Source organism: Gorilla gorilla, chromosome 7, assembly GCF_029281585.2.
Source record: "Gorilla gorilla gorilla isolate KB3781 chromosome 7, NHGRI_mGorGor1-v2.1_pri, whole genome shotgun sequence".
NCBI classification, from domain to species: Eukaryota; Metazoa; Chordata; class Mammalia; order Primates; family Hominidae; genus Gorilla; species Gorilla gorilla.
In genome coordinates, this window is record NC_073231.2 from 73,401,518 (window position 1) to 73,420,795 (window position 19,278).

A 19,278-nucleotide genomic window follows, 5' to 3' on the forward strand; every position below is an offset into this window, starting at 1 on the left:
GCTACCAATGACTTTCATCACAGAATTGGAAAAAAATACTTTAAAGTTCATATGGAACCAAAAAGAGCCCACATTGCCAAGTCAATCCTAAGCCAAAAGAACAAAGCTGGAGGCATCACGCTACCTGACTTCAAACTATACTACAAGGCTACAGTAACAAAAACACCATGGTACTGGTACCAAAACAGAGACATAGACCAATGGAACAGAACAGAGCCCTCAGAAATAATGCCACGTATCTACAACTATCTGATCTTTGACAAAGCTGACAAAAACAAGAAATAGGGAAAGGATTCCCTATTTAATAAATGGTGCTGGGAAAACTGGATAGCCATATGTAGAAAGCTGAAACTGGATCCCTTCCTTACACCTTATACAAAAATTAATTCAAGATGGATTAAAGACTTAAATGTTAGACCTAAAACCATAAAAACCCTAGAAGAAAACCTAGGCAATACCATTCAGGACATAGGTATGGGCAAGGACTTCACGTCTAAAACACCAAAAGCAATGGCAACAAAAGCCAAAATTGACAAATGGGATCTGATTAAACTAAAGAGCTTCTGCACAGCAAAAGAAACTACCATCAGAGTGAACAGGCAACCTACAGAATGGGAGAAAATTTTTGCAGTCTACCCATCTGACAAAGGGCTAATATCCAGAATCTACAATGAACTCAAACAAATTTACAAGAAAAAACCCCATCAACAAGTGGGCAAAGGATATGAACAGACACTTCTCACAAGAAGACATTTATGCAGCCAACAGACACATGAAAAAATGCTCATCATCACTGGCCATCAGAGAAATGCAAATCGAAACCACAATGAGATACCATCTCACACCAGTTAGAATGGCGATCACTAAAAAGTCAGGAAACAACAGGTGCTGGAGAGGATGTGGAGAAATAGGAACACTTTTACACTGTTGGTGGGACTGTAAACTAGTTCAATCATTGTGGAAGTCAGTGTGGCGATTCCTCAGGGATCTAGAACTAGAAATACCATTTGAGCCAGCCATCCCATTACTGGGTATATACCCAAAGGATTATAAATCATGCTGCTATAAATGCACATGCACATGTATGTTTATTGTGGCACTATTCACAATAGCAAAGACTTGGAACCAACCCAAATGTCCAAAAATCATAGACTGGATTAAGAAAATGTGGCACATATACACCATGGAATACTATGCAGCCATAAAAAAGGATGAGTTCATGTCCTTTGTAGGGACATGGATGAAGCTGGAAACTATCACTCTCAGCAAATTATCGCAAGGACAAAAAACCAAACACCGCGTGTTCTCACTCATAGGTGGGAATTGAACAATGGGAACACATGGACACAGGAAGGGGAACATCACACACCAGGGCCTGTTGTGGGTGGGGTGGGGGCAGGGTGAAGGGATAGCATTAGGAGATATACCTAATGTTAAATGACGAGTTAATGGGTGCAGCACACCAACATGGCACATATATACATATGTAAGAAACCTGCATGTTGTGCACATGTACCCTAAAACTTAAAGTATAAAAAAAAAAAGAATTCATTGAAATATTTGGTATTCTTATGCCTTTTTTAACGAAACAAAACATGCCCTTACTGTAACACCTGACAATCGCAATCTTGATCATTTATCCCAGAAAAATAAAAACATGTTCACTCAAAAACTGGTACACAAATGTTCACAGCACCTTTTATTTGTAATGACTCAAATATGGAAACAACCCAAAGGCCCTTCATCAACAAATAGTTCAACAAACTATGGCACATTTGTACCATGGAATACTACCGAGCAATATGGAGTGGGTTACTGACATACACAACAACTTGGATAAATCTCCGGGGAATTAAACTGAGTGAAAAATCTCAATCCCAAAAGGTTATAAACTATATTATTCCATTTCTATAACTTATTTTATTTTTTGAGACAGAGTCTTGCTCTGTCACCCAGGCTGGAGTGCAGTGGCGCAATCTCGGCTCACTGCAAACTCTGCCTCCCGGGTTCAAGTAATTCTCTGCCTCAGCCTCCTGCGTAGCTGAGATTACAGGCACCTGCCACCACACCTGGCTAATTTTTGTATTTTTAGTAGAGGCAGGGTTTCACCATGTTGGCCAGGCTGGTCTCAAACTCCTGACCTTGTGATCTGCCGGCCTTGGTCTCCCAAAGTGCTGGAATTACAGGTGTGAGCATTTTTAGATAACAAACTATGGAAATGTTTAACAGATTAGTGGCTGCAAGGCATCAGGGAGGAGAGTGGGAAAGAGATGACTGTGGCTATAAAGGGTGGCATGAGAATCCTTGGGGTGATGGACCCTTCTGTGTCTGGACTATGTGATAGTCACATGAATCTAAACAAGTATCTTAGTCCATCTTGGCTGTTACAACAAAAAAACCAGAGCTGTGTGGCTTCGAAGCAACAGAAATTTGTTTCTCACAGTTCTGCAGGCTGGGAAGTCCAAGATCAACGCTCTGGCAGACTCTGTGCCTAGTGAGGACCTACATTCTCACAGTTGGATTCTTCTTGCTGTATCCTCCTCACACAGTGGAAGGACGAGCTAGCTCTCTACGGTCTCTTCTAATTCCCTTCATGAGGGCTCCACCTCATGACCTAATCACTTTCCAAAAGCCTTACTTACCTCCTAATACCATCAAACTGGTGATTAGGTTTCAACATGAATTTTGGGAGCATACAAAAATTCAGACCACAGTAACAGGTGATAAGATTACATAAAACAAAAAATACACACAGAAGTAAATGCATGTAAAATTGGTGAAATCTGAGCAGGGTCAATGGACTGTATTAGAGATCACCATCCTGGCTGTCCTGTCATTCTACAGTTATAAAAGATGTCATTACCGGGGGAAACTGGGGGCATGGTACAAGGGATCTCTCAGTATTATTTCTAACTGCATGTCAATCTACAATTATTTTTAAATACAAAGTGTTTTAAAAGGGCAGAATAGGCCAGGCATGGTGGCTCATACCTGTAATCCCAGCACTCTGGGAGGCCGAGGCGGGAGGATCACGAGGTCAGGAGATCAAGACCATCCTGGCTAACACGGTGAAACCCCATCTGTACTAAAAATACAAAAAATTAGCCAGGCGTGGTGGCGGGTGCCTGTAGTCCCAGCTACTCGGTAGGCTGAGGCAGGAGAATGGTGTGAACCCAGGAGGCGGAGCTTGCAGTGAGCTGAGATGGTGCCACTGCACTCCAGCCTGGGCAACAGAGCGAGACTCTGCCTCAAAGAAAAAAAAACAAAAAAAAAAACAAAAAAAAAAACGGGCAGAATAATGTGTTAGAGACATTCCAACATTTTAAATCATTTGATCATTTATCCCAGAAAAATAAAAACATATGTTCACTCAAAAACTGGTATACAAATGTTCACAGCACGTTTTATTTGTAATGACTCAAATATGGAAACGACCCAAAGGCCCTTCAGTCAACGAACAGTTAAACAAACTGTGGCACATTCGTACCATGCAATAGTACCCAGCAATATAAGGGAGTGGGATACTGACATACACAACAACTTGGATAAATATACAGACAAAAACAGACCTCTCAACTGTGGGGTAATTAAATACTCCCCAAATGGAAGACACGTGGAAAGAAAGATCTCAAGCTAAATCATTATAATCGACAGATCAATTTTGTAAGCCATAATTTCTCATCTCTGAAGCAGATAAATAAGGAGAATCTTAGTTTGACATGCTACACTTAATATCTAGAACAAAATTTAAGAAGTGATATTGTAAGGAACATTTCAAATAAGTTATGTTTTTGTTTTGAGCCAAACAAAAAAAATCACCTTTTTCTCCCTTCATTCTGGACCACCAGTCAGTCATACATGTTTAACTTGGTATTTTTCTATCCAGAGAAGCAGAAGACACTCTGTCAACTACATACTTGACAATTTGATCAATTCACTATAGTGAGTAACCGGGATGACAACACGTAGTGAATTCTATGTGTATTAATATCAATAATTAAGAAGACAATCTGCCACTTCCCATCAAAATCGTAAGACTTTAGGACATCCTATACAGTTCCACAATTTACACAGTCTCTGCAACCTTCAAACCTATGTCCTATGCTTCACCAGTTAGTGCTGTCTCAAGAATGTGATACAGACCTACATTTTGTAAGATTTTTTTCAAAAGAAAAACATTTGTATTAATACTTCTAATTTTGCTAACTCCTTAATCCCTTGTCTTCTTAAGCCTAACTTTCTCCAGCCCAAACAGATTAACTAATGAAGGTCTGTAGGGATTAACAAACTTCGACCTGATAGTTCAAATCTGGGCTTAGTCATCTATAGCATATACTCAACCTACAGTTTTTTTCATCTGGAAAATAAGGAAAGCAAACTCTTCTAGAAGATTAGTTTGCATATGAAATGATTTAATACGTCGTAAGCCTTCAGCATTGTACCCACCAACATCAAACCTCCAAATGTGATACAATGAGGATCATGTTGAAGGGGGAAACAGGACAGATAGAACCCAAACTATTTAAGAATTTATGATCCAATTCAAAGTTCGCCCATGTTTTGCTCCTACTTGGAAGATATTTACAATTTGTCAATGCTATAATAACATCAGCAAAATTCAAGACAGCTACCTGAACTAAACATACAAAGTCCAATTTGGACTATTTGGTTATTCTCCACTAGTAAGATCAAGAGGAAACTGGCAGAGGATTAAAATGATTATTTTCATACGGCAGAAGAGTGGCAGGGTTTGAAAGAGCATGGCACTGGGAACCAGGAGGCCTGGTTTTGGCCCTGTCTCTTCCTTGGCTAGATAATCAGAGCAAGTCACCTCCCTCCTCTAGGCAATCTGCCAAAGAGGAGCTTGGACTGGAATGTCTCTAAGAGTCCTCACAGAATTAGCATTCCATCTCCTCATATGGCAAAAGGAAACAAAAGCGCTGCATGAATGTCAACGCAGTATGCAAATGATATCTTCAGGTTCTGGCCTTTTAGGCCGCCAGTAGCCAGAGTCCTGTGTGCCATGCTCCTCTTTTCCATCTGATAGTTCACCATCCACCACAACCCAACACAAAGCTAATGTTGTAACTAAGGACTCAAAGTGGCCTTCCTGAAACCCAATAATGCAAATATTTATATCCAGTTGAAAGAAATTCAAGCTTACCATTCTCTCATATCATTACTTCAAAAGAAGGGAGTCAAAAGAAGGAGGAGCCATTTGAGAATTTAAGTGGCAAGGAAATATTTTTCTGGTGCAAGCAAAACAAAAGAAGTTTATAATGCATAGAACCCCAAACTAAATTGAAAGCAATGAGTGACACACAAATTAAACAGAAACTATTTGGAGATGGAGGGAGGTAGATTATAAGAGACAGTGGTCACTCCAGTTCCAGGTCATTCACATTTGAGAAGTTAAATATACACATGCAAATACTTATAAATAGGAGAACATGAAGAATCATTGAAAGACTAAAATGAGATAACATACTGTAGAATTACAAATAGTTCCTGCTGATTTTTATTAAATAACTCTGGAAATAAAATAATCACAAGTTAAGGAAATGGATGGTAGTGTGTTACTGACTGTAGCCCATGTTGGCCAGAGTGATTAGGATGATTTCAAGCAGGGATTCCTGTCTCTACCAGACCAATGAAAGTCATTTTGGGCACTTCTGGTAAAATATTGGAAAGAAAGCATTCTGGAAATAAAATAATCACAAGTTAAGGATATGGATGGTAGTGTGTTACTGACTGTAGCCCATGTTGGCCAGAGTGATTAGGATGATTTCAAGCAGGGATTCCTGTCTCTACCAGACCAATGAAAGTCATTTTGGGCACTTCTGGTAAAATATTGGAAAGAAAGCATTCTTTTTATCGGACTTGAAGAGGAGAGTTACCACACAGAGAATGACCGCCAGCCTTTTCAACCAATATGCCTGAAGCATGGTCCCTGTGGCATTCAATTACAAGTACCATTAAATTCTTTTTTTGTGTTTAAGCCAATGTGCTATTAAGACTTCCCTAAATTCTAAATAACAAATGGAAGAACATTAAATGCTCATGGGTAGGAAGAATCAATATTGTGAAAATGGCCATACCGTCCAAGGTAATTTATAGATTCAATGCCATCCCCATCAAGCTACCAATGACTTTCTTCACAGAACTGGAAAAAACTACTTGAAAGTTCATATGGAACCAAAAAAGAGCCCACATTGCCAAGTCAATCCTAAGCCAAAAGAACAAAGCTGGAGGCATCACACTACCTGACTTCAAACTATGCTACAAGGCTACAGTAACAAAAACACCATGGTACTGGTACCAAAACAGAGATATAGACCAATGGAACAGCACAGAGGCCTCAGAAATAATGCTGTATATCTACAACTATCTGATCTTTGACAAACCTGACAAAAACAAGAAATGGGGAAAGGAATCCTTATTTAATAAATGGTGCTGGGAAAACTAGGTAGCGATATGTAGAAAGCTGAAACTGGATCCCTTCCTTACACCTTATACAAAAATTAATTCAAGATGAATTAAAGACTTAAATGTTAGACCTAAAACCATAAAAACCCTAGAAGAAAACCTAGGCAATACCATTCAGGACATGGGCATGGGCAAGGACTTCATGTCTAAAACACCAAAAGCAATGGCAACAAAAGCCAAAATTGAAAAATGGGATCTGATTAAACTAAAGAGCTTCTGCACAGCAAAAGAAACTACCATCAGAGTGAACAGGCAACCTACAGAATGGGAGAAAACTTTCGCAATCTACTCATCTGACAAAGGGCTAATATCCAGAATCTACAATGAACTCAAACAAATTTACAAGAAAAAAACAACCCCATCAACAAGTGGGCAAAGGATATGAACAGACACTTCTCACAAGAAGACATTTATGCAGCCAACAGACACATGAAAAAATGCTCGTCATCACTGGCCATCAGAGAAATGCAAATCGAAACCACAATGAGATACCATCTCACACCAGTTAGAATGGCGATCATTAAAAAGTCAGGAAACAACGGGTGCTGGAGAGGATGTGAAGAAATAGGAACACTTTTACACTGTTGGTGGGACTGTAAACTAGTTCAATCATTGTGGAAGTCAGTGTGGCGATTCCTCAGGGATCTAGATCTAGAATTACCATTTGACCCAGCCATCCCATTACTGGGTATATACCCAAAGGATGATAAATCATGCTGTTATAAAGACACATGCACACATATATTTACTGTGGCACTATTCACAATAGCAAAGACTTGGAACCAACCCAAATGTCCAATAATGATAGACTGGATTAAGAAAATGTGGCATATATACACCATGAAATACTATGCAGCCATAAAAAAGGATGAGTTCATGTCCTTTGTAGGGACATGGATGAAGCTGGAAGCCATTATTCTCAGCAAACTATCGCAAGGACAAAAAAACCGAACACCACGTGTTCTCACTCATAGGTGGGAATTGAACAATGAGAACACATGGACACAGGAAGGGGAACATCACACAGTGAGGCCTGTTGTGGGGTTGGGGGAGCGGGGAGGGATAACATTAGGAGATATATGTAATGCTAAATGACGAGTTAATGGGTGCAGCACACCAACATGGCACATGTATACATATGTAAGAAACCTGCACGTTGTGCACATGTACCCTAAAACTTAAAATATAATAATAATAATAATAATAATAATAATAATAAAGACTTCTCTAAATAATAAGACCAGGCAAACTTTATGTTTGCCTGGCCTTCAGGGTGGTCAAATGAGTTGTAAAGATTATTATTTAATGTCATAATCATTAATATAAAAAAAACCCCAAGAAACAAAGTTGTAAGTGTAACAATGGATTGACCCACAGATATGTATAGAAGAAAAAGTGACTGGGCATGATGGCTCACACCTGTAATCCCAGCACTTTGGGAGGCTGAGGTGGGTGCGTCACCTGAGGTCAGGAGTTCGAGATCAGCTTGCCCAACATGGCGAAACCCCATCTCAACTAAAAATACAAAAATTAGCCAGGCGTGATGGCAGGCACCTATAGTCCCAGCTACTCGGGGGGTTGAGGAGGAGAATCGCTTGAACTCTGGATACGGAGGTTGCAGTGAGTCAGGATCGTGCCACTACACTCCAGCCTGGGTGACATAGCGAGATGCTGTCTCAAAAAAAAAAGGTAAAATAAAATAAAAAAAGAAAAAGTATTCTTGGGTCATATATATTAGGTCATCCTGATACATATATATGTATTTCATATTATAGTACTTTAATGCAAGAATGTGAGAGAAGGCAATTGCTAAGTGACAGCTGGGAAAGGAGTTTTTTGTATTTTTTTAGAGACAGGGTCTTGCTGTGTCACACAGGCTGGTGTGCAGAGGTGCGATCATAGCTCACTGTAACCTAGAACTCCTAGGCTCAAGCAATTCTCACATCTCAGCCTCTCGAGTAGTTAGGACTATAGACGTGTGCCACCACGTACAGTTAATTTTTAAATTTTTGCAGCGAATGGGTTTCACCACATTGCTCAGGCTGGCCTTGAACTCTTGGACTCAAGTGATCCTCCCATCTTGGCCTCCCAAAGGATGGAGATTACAGGCATGAGCCACCACACCTGGCCTCGGAAAGGATTTTAAAAGGAATAAATGAGATAAGAATTGAAAAGTCTTCTAAAGAAATGTGTAATATAATAGTTGAGAACATAACAGTTGAGTGATCTATTTAGAAGAATATATTATTGGGAATGGGGAGATCAACTCTAAGAATAATGTTTCTTAAATTCTAGCATGTGCAGAAACCACCCGGGAACCTATTAAAATGTATATCCCAATGATCCCTCAGGAAAGACTAATAATATTTGGTTTGGAATACATGACTGGGCCCACACCTACCCATCCCCTACTCTAGATGGAGGGAACACACAGGAAAAAACTACCAAATCAGCACTGTTTAGGAGGAGAGGAGGCTTTTCTAGACATGTGGAATCTTTTCAATATCAAGCAATTTGTTGAAAAACAAGAGTTTTCAGTCATTAGACCTTGGAGGAATAAACTCATTTGTTGGAATAATTTCTGAGACCTATATGACACCTGAAAAAAAAAAGTCAGTTTTCAGAGTACAAGTCCTTGACATCCATGATTAAGTTTATTCCTAAGTATTTCATTCTTTTTCTTTTCTTTTTGAGACAGAGTCTCACTCTGTCGCCAGGCTGGAGTGCAGTGGCACAACCTTGGCTCACTGAAGACTCCGCCTCCTGGGTTCAAGCGATTCTCTTGCCTCAGCCTCCCGTGTAGCTGGGACTACAGGCGCGCACCACCACGCCCAGCTAATTTTTATATTTTTAGTAGAGATGGGGTTTCACCATGTTGGCCAGGATGGTCTCGATCTCTTGACCTCATGATCTGCCCGTCTCAGCCTCCTAAAGTGCTGGGATTACAGGCGTGAGCCATCATGCCCGGTCCCGAATTTCATTCTTTTTGATGTTATTGTAAATGAGACTGCTTTCTTAATTTCCAAGAGAAAAGAAAATATCTCGTTGTTAATATACAGAAATTTCATTGTTAATATATGGAAATGCAATTGATTTTTGTATGTTGATTTTTAATCCTGCTACTATGTTGAATTAATTTATTAGTTCTAACTTTTTTTTGGCAGGGGCAGGGTGTCTTATAGGGTTTTCTAGATATAAGATCATGTCATCTGCAAACGGAGATAGCTTTACCTCTTGCTTTCCAACTTGGATATCTTTTATCTCTTTTTCTTGACTAACAGTGCTCTGGCTACAGAAGCAGAGACTGCAATGGTGGCTGCCAATAGAGAGGTATTTGTCAAAGGGTACAACGTTTTGATTATATAAGATAAACCAGTCCTAGAGATCTGCAGTACAGAATCATGCCTATAGTTAACATACTGTATTGTATTCTTAAAATTTTGCTAAGAGGAGCTGGGCACGGTGGAAAAAGCCTGTGGTCTTAGCCAGTCGGGAGGCTGAAGTCAGAGGATTTGCTTGAGCCCAAGAGTTTGAGGCTACATGATTATGTCACTACACTCCAGCCTGGGCAACGGTGAGACCCTGTCTCTAAATAATGAAATAAAACAAAATAAATTTTGCTAAGAGGGTAGACTGCTCTTAATGATAAGAATAGAACAAAATTTTTGGAGGTCAAGGGTACATTTATAGCACAGATTGTGGTGATGTTTTCATAAGAGTATTCTTATTTTTAAACTCATCAAGTTAAATATATTTACTATATATAGTTTTTATATGTTAAAATTAGAATGTTGGAAAAAATTTTTAAAAAGTCATGAAAATATTAACAATCAACTTCATATATTTTAATGTAAGAATTCTTTTAACTAAAATATTTTTTTACACATTGTCTCAGATTCCTGCACAAGCCTTACCTGAAAGTGTCTTTTGGTAAGAAATACATTGATGTCTCCACAAAGAAATAGCAGATCTCTCTCGATTCTGCAGTCCATTTAGTCTTTCTGCTAGTCCACCTCTGTTTAATGAATTATAATGTATTAAGTTTAGTTAAAAGGAAAACTTCAGAATCACTGGAACATTTATATTGTATACCCCCCAACCAGAGACAAACAGATAAAACATGCAAAATTTTAACGTATATTTGTTACCACATTATCTTCCCAGAGGCCATATCCTCATAAGTCAGTTTTTTGTTTTCTTAGAAGCTTGGTTTTCTGATTCTTAGAAATATGGGCTAATATTATGTCCAAAAACATCACATTCTTGGAAATATGACAGCTAAATATCAGCTTACCTATTTTTCTATTCTTTCTTAGTTCATTTATTCAATCCTAAAACAAGTGCTGCTTACTTACCACCTGCTATATGCTGGCACCTAGCACTTCGTTAGGTACCAGGGACACAAGGACAGCTATGAGTGCTGCCATGGAGGTGGGAAAGCTCCCAATGAGCTCAGCACATAGGAGCAAACAAAGAAATGTAAAGTGGGCTCAGAGTTCCAGTCAAGAATAACCTTGCCACTTGTTGATAGAACACTCAAATAAGAGCACTTGGGTATGGGTCCCTTATTTGGACTCCAGAGATATTTGAGTATCAATCACAAACACACAGCAAAGATACCAATGTTATAAAAAAGAAAACTTCCATGTATAGCAGAAAGACAATTTATAACGACAGACATGCAGGCACTGCAGAAGAGCATTAACCTATCAATGAACACATATACTTACTGAGATATATTTATGCTTATAAATATATAAGTGTATGTAAATTATAAGTAAATAAATACATACATATGTAGAGAGAAAGAGAAGTTATCAACTACTAACATAACTATAATTTCAAGAAAAATCAAGATCAGTTGTTAATTACCACTATAGCTACATGCTATATAGGGTATCAATGTATTATCTCATAAGTTTATTATCTTGTTACCAATTCATTAATCATTTCACTACATTACCTTTATTCAAATAATATCCCTTTGAGGTTGAAAGAACAGATATCAGTACCCACTGCACAGATGATAAAACCAGAATTTAGAGAGAGGTTAAGAAACTTCTCCAGCATTACGTAACTAACCAGATGAGGAACTAGCTGTTAAAACCAGAATGGACTTAGTGCAGCACGTGGCATTTAGTAAACCTTCAAAAAATGCCCATGACTGGTGTAACTGTTTTTGTTATGTTTTTCACTTGCAGCCTATATACAGCTCTTTCCATTATGATGGAAATATTTTAATAAATACATAATATTGCTAGTATTAATACCTATAGAGACACCTAGTATGTTTTCCTATAGGTTACTATTTCTGAATATACTTGTGTGTAGTACATGTAACAGAAAAAAAGTTAAAACCTCTTATGCTCAGAAATATGCCATAGCACCTCTACATGTCAACCTCTACTTCCTATTAAGCCCTTCTTCATATCATTCTGTTTACATGAAGTAACTCGTTTATGCTTCCCCTTTACACAATACCGTGAAGTAGGTACCATTATTATTCCACTTTATAGATGACAAACTGAGGCACCAAGATGTTAAACATCTGTCCAAGGTGAAATGTCTAATGAGTGGTGTAGATGGATGCACGCCTAGGCAGTCTGGTTCCAGAGTTCAAACTCTTAGTCTTGATAATATACCTAGCACCTCTTAAACAGTATTATTTAAAATGATATGCATAATAAATACAAGAAGCAAACGCTGTATTCTTTGCCCAACTATCTAGAAAATTATTTGCCGAATGTTGCTTTTCAATGCTGTGATCTTACAGAAAAAAAAAAAAAAAAGGCAAAATGAACTCTGAAAAAACTATCCGGTTAAAGTCAAGCCTAGAACCTCGTAAGAAAACTGTGCAGATTACAGGATGAAAGGTAAAAGCAACAGTAAACATATGCACAGGAGCTCTCTACACACAGCAGTATCTGCAGCCCTCAGAAAAAATCTGCATCTCACCTGAGTTTGGCCATTAGGGCCTGTCCTGCAGGGAATTCCGGTCACATGCACTTGAACTTAAGAACTTGAGCTTAGGAAACACCATGTCCTCTAATCAACAATCCTATTTCTAGTAAAAACATATCTCATGTTAAAAAAATTAAGTCATACCAAAAGTTCAGGAAGGCCCTGCCATCTATATCCAAATTAACTCTTTTGAACGTAGCCAGATAAGTTATTTATAAAGGCCAAACTCCGATGGAATAAAAATATGATGAATTCACTCAGCAAGTTAAGATATCCTAATTATCTTTTCTATAAAATTAACAGACTGGTAACCTATCTCAAAAGATGACTGGTATCAATTTGACATTGGTAAACACTTCTAAAAAAACAATATGGAGAAGTAAAGAAGGATAAAGATTCAAAAATATTCCAACTGATTTCCAGTCAAAATATTTTTAATAAGCTATACAACCAGGTAAAGAATAAACAATTAAAATGACTGTAAATACAATATTTTAAAATTTTGGTTTATTTTTATTTTTTATTATACTTTAAGTTCTGGAATACATGTGCACAATGTGCAGGTTTGTTAAATATACATATATATACACACACATATATACACATATACATATATACACATATATATATACACACACACACACACACGTGCCATGTTGGTGTGCTGCACCTGTTAACTCATCATCTACATTAGGTATTTCTCCTAATGCTATCCCTCCCCCATCCCCCCACCACATGACAGGCCCCGGTGTGTGATGTTCCCCTTCCTGTGTCCAAGTGATCACTGTTCAACTCCTACATGTGAGTGAGAACATGCGGTGTCTGGTTCTCCTTCCCTGCGATAGTTTCCTCAGAATGATGGTTTCCAGCTTCATCCATGTCCCTAACAAAAGGCATGAACTCATCCTTTCTTACGGCTGCATAGCACTCCATGGTGTATATGTGCCACATTTTCTTAATCCACTCTATCACTGAAGGACATCTGGGCTGGTTCCAAGTCTTTGCTATTGTGAATAGTGCCACAATAAACATACGTGTCAATGTGTCTTTATAGCAGCATGATTTATAATCTTTTGGGTATATATCCAGTAATGGGATTGCTGGGTCAAATGGTATTTCTAGTTCTAGATCCTTGAGGAATCGCCACACTGTCTTCCACAATGGTTGAACCAGTTTACAGTCCCACCAACAGTGTAAAAGTGTTCCTATTTCTCCACATCCTCTCCAGCACCCGTTGTTTCCTGACTTTTTAATGATCGCCATTCTAACTGGTGTGACATGGTATCTCATTGTGGTTCTGATTTGCATTTCTCTGATGGCCAGTGATGATGAGCATTTTTTCATGTGTCTATTGGCTGCATAAATGTCCTCCCTTGAGAACTGTCTGTTCATATCCCTTGCCCACTTTTTGATTGGGTTGTTGTGATTCTTTCTTGTAAATTTGTTTAAGTTCTTTATAGATTCTGGATATTAGCCCTTTGTCAGATGGGTAGACTGCAAAAATTTTCTCCCATTTTGTAGGTTGCCTGTTCACTCTGATGGTAGTTTCTTTTGCTGTGCAGAAGCTCTTTAGTTTAATTAGATCCCACTTGTCAATTTTGGCTTTTGTTGCCATTGCTTTTGGTGTTTTAGACATGAAGTCCTTGCCCTTGCCTATGGCCTGAATGGTATTGCCTAGGTTTTCTTCTAGGGTTTTTAAGATTTAGGTTTAACATTTAATGCTTTAATCCATCTTGAATTAATTTTTGTATAAGGTGTAAGGAAGGGATCCAGTTTCAGCTTTCTACATATGGCTAGCCAGTTTTCCCAGCACCATTTATTAAATAGGGAATCCTTTCCCCATTTCTTCTTTCTGTCAGGTTTGTCAAGGATCAGATGGTTTTAGATGTGTGGTATTATTTTCGAAGGCTCTGTTTTGTTCCATTGGTCTGTATCTCTGTTTTGGTACCAGCACCATGCTGCTTTGCTTACTGTAGCTTTGTAGTATAGTTTGAAGTCAGGTAGCGTGATGCCTCCAGCTTTGTTCTTTTGGCTTAGGATTGTCTTGGCAATGCGGCTCTTTTTGGTTCCATATGAACTTTATTTTTTTCCAATTCTGTGAAGAAAGTCATTGGTAGCTTGATGGGGATGGCATTGAATCTATAAATTACCTTGGACAATATGGCCATTTTCCCAATATTGATTCTTCCTATCCAAGAGCATGAAATGTTCTTCCATTTATTTGTTTCCTCTTTTATTTCGTTGACGAGTGGTTTATAGTTCTCCTTGAAGAGGTCCTTCACATCCCTTGTAAGTTGGATTCCTAGGTATTTTATTCTTTTTGAAGCAATTGTGAATGGGAGTTCACTCATGATTTGGGGCTCTCTGTTTTGTCTGTTATTGGTGTATAAGAATGCTTGTGATTTTTCCACATTGATTTTGTATCCTGAGACTGCTGAATTTGCTTATCAGCTTAAGGAGATTTTGGGCTGAGACGATGGGGTTTTCTAAATGTACAATCCTGTCATCTGCAAACAGGGACAATTTGACTTCCTCTTTTCCTAACTGAACACCCTTTATTTCTTTCTCTTGCCTGATTGCCCTGGCCAGAACTTCCAACGCTATGTTGAATAGGAGTGGTGAGAGAGGGCATCCCTGTCTTGTGCCAGTTTTCAAAGGAAATGCTTCCAGTTTTTGCTCATTCAGTATGATATTGGCTGTGGGTTTGTCATAAATACCTCTTATTATTTTGAGATACGTCCGATATATACCTAATTTATTGAGAGTTTTTAGCATGAAGGGCTGTTGCAATTTTGTCAAAGGCCTTTTCTGCATCTATTGAGATATTCATGTGGTTTTTGTCTTTTGTTCTGTTTATATAATGGATTACGTTTACTGATTTGCGTATGCTGAACCACCCTTGCATCCCAGGGATGAAGCCAACTTGATTGTGGTGGATAAGCTTTTTCATGTGCTGCTGCATTCAGTTTGCCAGTATTTTATTGAGGACTTTTGCATTGATGTTCATCAGAGATATTGGTCTAAAATTGTCTTTTTTTGTTATGTCTCTGCCAGGCTTTGGTATCAGGATGATGCTGGCCTCATAAAATGAATTAGAGAGCATTCTCTCTTTTTCTATTGATTGGAATAGTTTCAGAAGGAATGGTACCAGCTCCTTTGTACTTCTGGTAGAATTCGGCTGTGAATCCGTCTGGTCCCGGACTTTTTTTTTTGTTGGTAGGCTATTAATTATTGCCTCATTTTCAGAACCTGTTATTGGTCTATTCAGGGATTCAGCTTCTTCCTGGTTTAGTCTGGTGAGGGTGTATGTGTGCTGGAATTTATCCATTTCTTCTAGATTTTCTAGTTTATTTGTGTTGAGGTGTTTATAGCATTCTCTGATGGTAGTTTGTGTTTCTGTGGGATTGGTGGTGATATTCCCTTTATCATTTTTTATTGTGTCTATTTGATTCTTCTCTCTTTTCTTCTTTATTAGTCCTGCTAGCAGTCTATCAATTTCATTCATCTTTTCAAAAAACCAGCTCCTGGATTCACTGATTTTTTGAAGGGATTTTTTGTCTCTATCTCCTTCAGTTCTGCTCTGATCTTAGTTGTTTCTTGCCTTCTGCTAGCTTTTGAATGTGTTGGCTCTTGCTTCTCTAGTTCTGTTAATTGTGATGTTAGGGTGTTAATTTTAGATCTTTCCTGCTTTCTCTTGTGGGCATTTAGTGCTATAAATTTCCCTCTACACAGTGCTTTAAATGTGTCCCAGAGATTCTCGTAGTGGGACACCAGTACTATTTGACTGCACTGTGGTCTCAGAGACATTTTGTTATAATTTCTGTTCTTTTACATTTGCTGAGGAATGCTTTACTTCCAACTACGTGGTGAATTTTGGAATAAGTGCGATGTGGTGCTGAGAAGAATGTATATTCTCTTGATTTGGGGTGGAGAGTTCTGCAGATGTCTATTAGGTCTGCTAGGTGCAGAGCTGAGTTCAATTCCTGGATATCCTTGTTAACTTTCTGTCTCATTGATCTGTCTAATGTTGACAGTGGGGTGTAAAAGTCTCCCATTATTACTGTGTGGGAGTCTAAGTCTCTTTGTAGGTGTCTAAGGACTTGCTTTATGAATCTGGGTGCTCTTGTATTGTGTGCACATATATTTAGGATAGTTAGCTCTTCTTGTTGAATTGATCCCTTTACCATTATGTAATGGCCTTCTTTGTCTCTTTTGATCTTTGTTGGCTTAAAGTCTGTTTTATCAGAGACAAGGATTGCAACCCCTGCTTTTTTTTTGTTTTCCATTTGCTTGGTAGATCTTTCTCCATCCCTTCATTTTGAGCCTATGTGTGTCTCTGCACGTGAGATGGGTTTCCTGAATACAGCACACTGATGGGTCTGGACTCTTTATCCAGTTTGCTAGTCTCTGTCTTTTAATTGGAGAGTTTGGCCCATTTACATTTAAGGTTTATATTGTTATGTGTGAATTTGATCCTGTCATTATGATGTTAGCTGGTTATTTTGCTCGTTAGTTGATGCAGTTTCTTCCTAGCCTCAATGGTCTTTACAATTTGGCATGTTTTTGCAGTGACTGGTACCAGTTGTTCCTTTCCATGTTTAGTGCTTCCTTCAGGAGCTCTTGTAAGGCAGGTCTGGTGGTGTCAAAATCTCTCAGCATTTGTTTCAAAGGATTTTATTTCTCCTTCACTTACGAAGCTTAGTTTGGCTGGATATGAAATTCTGGGTTGAAAATTCTTTTCTTTAAGAATGTTGAATATTGGCCCCCCACTCTATTCTGGCTTCTAGAGTGTCTGCCAAGAGATTCTCTGTTAGTCTGATGGGCTTCTCTTTGTGAGTAACCCGACCTTTCTCTCTGGCTGCCCTTAACATTTCTTCCTCCATTTCAACCTTGGTGAATGTGACAATTATGTGTGTTGGAGTTGCTCTTCTCAAGGAGTATCTTTGTGGCAATCTCTGTATTTCCTGAATTTGAATGTTGGCCTGCCTCGCTAGATTGGGGCAGTTCTCCTGGATAATATCCTGAAGAGTGTTTTCCAACATGGTTCCATTCTCCCTGTAACTTTCAGGTACACCAATCAGACGTAGATTTTGTCTTTTCAAGATATAATAAGCACTGTGAAAAACAACTTGACCATCAAACTGGGGAGATATATATAGCTTTATTATTACCAACACACTTAAATATCTAACAATTTTGCATTGGTGTTTGTTACTCATGCTTCGAATAGTTCCACAAATTTAAAAAAAAAAAAAAAAAAGAAAGAAAGAAAAAGAAGTCCAAAGAGACTGAGTAGAGACTGAGTGACATTTCCTGCAGGGCAAACCAGAAAGAGAAGGGCCAATGTGCTCCATCCTTCAAATGTCAACTACCTCTCTCAATCCTTGCTACCTGGTCTTTATCAGGTAAAAAAGTTCTTTTTAATCACCACAAACCACCATCCCTTCATCAAAAGCAGACAAGTCAGTCACAGGCCTTTCTAGTCAGCTCAGTAAAACAGGAAGTCTTCCAGTTTGAAGACCTGAGACTAACAACCCTAAGCACATCAATCTCACTTTTAGTATTTAAGCATAGTAACTTCAAAACAGACATCCTCATTTAGTTGTTCCTAGAAATCACAAGAAGAAAATGATCAATTGCATGTTGTTTGAGCAGCTTCAGCCACTTCTATGAACGTCCCCTCCACCTTCTGTTGAGGACTCCCTGACAGTGACCTGACCTTAAACAGCACTGTGTTGTCTCCCCTACCCTCTCACTGGGCCTGAAAGGCCAGGAAGGATGGCCTTGCTCTTCACTGCAGCTTCAAGACCATCTGGTAGCCTCCCTTACTTTCCAGCTCCAACTCAGCCTGCCCAATGCCAGTGCAGGCACCTGGCACTGACCTGCCACCCTTAGAGGCCTTATCTCCTGGGTTATGGCCACCATTCTTGCTGATGTCAGTGCCCGCCCAGCTCCAAGACGGTGTCCTCCACTCGCCTCAGCCACTCTAATCTTGAAGTCCCAAACTGCCTCCCTCCAGCGGCTCAACTCTGGGCGCCCGTCATCGTTACTGCCCCAGCTCATCACCTCTAGTAGTGTGACTCTGTAAGTGTTTGACCAACCTTTTCCCCAGTCCTCAATCAGTGAGTTCTACCCCAACTCACCATGCTCCACATCCTGCACGTTCTCATTCTCACCTTACCCAGCTTAGGCTTCACGGGTCATTATTATTGCTACTCTCGGAACTCCTGTCAACCCCTTTTAGTGTGCCCCTGGACCATCTTTGTGCTCTGCCCACATGGGCAGCCCAAGGGTCGAATCCACACTGGCTGATAGGTCTCAAACTCAGTCCATGACCACGACTTCCCAACAGGGCCTGATCCTGTCAGACAGCCCTGGAGCCCTTCTCCAGTTCATCTGTCCCCACTACATGCCCGTGTCACAGATTCTCTCTCCTCAGACCTCCACAACTCCCTCCTCATCCTCCCTGTCAGCTAATGAAGGACTCCCCTATTTTACTGGAATAGAATTGATCGGAAAGAACTAGTTCCCAAGCCAGATACATGTGCCTGTAACAGCAGGGACTCCGCCTTCCCAGCTGTCCGTGGATGGCCTGTCTGCTCCTCACCAGGTCCATCCTGGCACCTGCATGGGTGCTGCCCGCCCTGGCCATGGGTGCACACTCTGAACTCCTGACAAGGTCACCCCCGTTTGTGCCTCCCTTCACCACGGCAGAGACAACTCCATCAGTTGTCCCCTGCCTCAGCAGTTTCCCGTTTTCTCCTGGACTTCCCTATCAACATACAAACATGATGAAATTTCTATCACCTTTAAAATAAGAAACCTTGACCC

General features: G+C 39.4%; 1 protein-coding gene across 12 annotated transcripts in view; it reads right to left on the reverse strand.

The window, feature by feature from the left end:
* The window catches only part of SPIDR (scaffold protein involved in DNA repair), a 476,432-nt gene that overhangs the window by 316,799 nt on the left and 140,355 nt on the right, over positions 1-19,278 (reverse strand). For 11 of the 12 annotated variants that reach the window (XR_010134994.1, XM_031013651.3, XM_063709293.1 and 8 more), the window contains one exon: positions 10,401-10,501. The exons of the other annotated variant lie outside the window; for it this stretch is intronic. Coding sequence is in view for 10 of the 11 variants with exons in the window: in XM_031013651.3 (XP_030869511.3) it covers positions 10,401-10,501 (101 nt within the window). In the remaining variant the exon portion in view is untranslated. The remainder of the gene's footprint in view (positions 1-10,400; positions 10,502-19,278) is intronic. 12 annotated transcript variants of the gene reach the window in all.